The 1756-nt window shown below is 40.4% G+C and overlaps 1 protein-coding gene across 1 annotated transcript in view; it reads right to left on the bottom strand.

The window, feature by feature from the left end:
- Positions 1-176: 176 nt before the first annotated feature.
- Positions 177-1756, bottom strand: part of LOC102200689 (uncharacterized protein CXorf38) — a 3709-nt gene continuing 2129 nt past the window's right edge. The window contains exons 3-6 of the mRNA XM_005742006.1: positions 1219-1341; positions 867-1016; positions 555-755; positions 177-449 (exon numbers count right to left, since the gene is read on the bottom strand). Coding sequence (XP_005742063.1) covers positions 318-449; positions 555-755; positions 867-1016; positions 1219-1341 — 606 coding nt within the window. The 3' untranslated portion in view covers positions 177-317. The remainder of the gene's footprint in view (positions 450-554; positions 756-866; positions 1017-1218; positions 1342-1756) is intronic.

Raw genomic sequence — 1756 nt, 5'->3', positions numbered from 1 at the left:
CAGCTGCCAGCTGTTTTTAGCTTAGACAGGAAGAGAACACTTATTCGTCACGTGAACTACAGCTTTCCATTTCTGTATTTCCGTTTTGACAATGACTCATAAGGTGCCCATTTTTTATTACAATCAACTGAAAGTTAAGACTGAAAAATGTGCAAAAAACCGGAAAGACTTCAAAAGACTTTTTTCAAATATTATAATATAACATTTTTAAAAATAAAGCCCCACTGTGCTTAGATATAAAGCCCTCATCCTTCAGATTAAGTTCTGAAGTTAAGATATATAAAGTATATACACAGACACAGAACACAAAGTGCTCCTCATTCACTTCCTCCTCTTCCTTTTTCTTTGGCCATTAGAGAGTTGATGGTTTGCAGCTCTGCAGAGAACCTCTCATTAAGATCTTTGTTGGTTTGCAGGAACCCTCCCAGACTCTTCAGCCGCTCTGTGTCCTAAAGAAGAAGCAGTCAGCAGAAGTCATGAAACATACTCCTTTTATGCATTATGTGTAAAATGCATAAACAGAAATGAAGGAAGGCCTTCTTTCCTTTTCCCACCTGTGTCTGGCTATCAGTATCCTCATCAGCATCATGCAGCAGCTCCTGCAGCATCTCTTCTAGCAACTCAGCTTCCCATTGGCCGACATCAGCACCCGACTCCTTATGGCTGACAAAATCAGCCTCTAATCCATCGCCCAAGCCACCAGAATCCATTTGATCCAAACCAGACACATATATTGACAAATTGAGGGTCAGCATCTAGGACAAAAAAAATACACAGAAACTGTTACAGAACACAAACACACACAGACAATAGTTCGCTTCTATTGCAGCGCATTTCCAGCAGTGCCGCTACACAAACACGCTTACCTCGTCTATTTTGTTTCCAACTGTTGCCATCTCAGGTACGTGTCTGAACTGATTCACAAAGTGGTTCAGAGCGGTCCAGTAGTGTTGCATCCAATCATCTGTCACATGGTACTCAGAAGAATGCATCAGCTCGTTCCTGCATCGGATCACCTGGAAGCAAACGAACACATTACAGAGTACCGGTTAAAACTATCATCACACCCTTTCAAATCAATCTGACCAGCGATAGCAGGAATACAACTCTGGAAAATTATAAGACAACAACTGAATTAAATTGGAAAAAAGTATAAAGTTTTTACTTGACTAACAGAAAACGTGAAAAGTGCCCGTTTGAACAAAAATCAGTGAGTACCTCTCTGACCAGTTTTGGATCCACGAATGAGAAATACGTGCAGTAGTTGATCAGGTTAAGCAGAGCAGGGGCGTCGCATTTATCCGCACCCTTCACCTTCGCCTGACCTCGTGGCATGAAGGCCTGCAGACAGAGAGAAAGAGGCTGCCATTAGCTCCATGCACTCTGCATCTTTCTACAAAATGCAATGTTTACATTTTTTTTTTACTTTTAAAGTCAATTGTTGTTATTACATAGTACTTGACTTCAAGATATAACAAGAATAATGTTGTTAAGCAGCTCCAATCCAACGAATGGTTCGCAAAGACATTGAAACTCACCATCTTCTCTTTGCTCTGGTGGCTCCTGACTGCAGACTTTGACAGTAGGGCCGATATATATCGGATGACGATATAAAAACTTCTATCGTTTCATTTTTCGCTATTGTTTGTTTCGTGGTGTCGCAAAATAAACTGTTTACGGCAACATTCTTTCATCGTTTTGATGGTCACTGTAGTGGCTATATTAATTTCTTAAAGTTCTCTCTTTCTCTTATATT

This window comes from Pundamilia nyererei, unplaced genomic scaffold (assembly GCF_000239375.1).
Source record: "Pundamilia nyererei isolate P.nyererei 1_Seehausen unplaced genomic scaffold, PunNye1.0 scaffold00115, whole genome shotgun sequence".
Lineage (NCBI taxonomy): Eukaryota > Metazoa > Chordata > Actinopteri > Cichliformes > Cichlidae > Pundamilia > Pundamilia nyererei.
The sequence above is the reverse complement of the archived record's forward strand: the minus strand, read 5'-3'. Positions and strand labels throughout refer to the sequence as shown.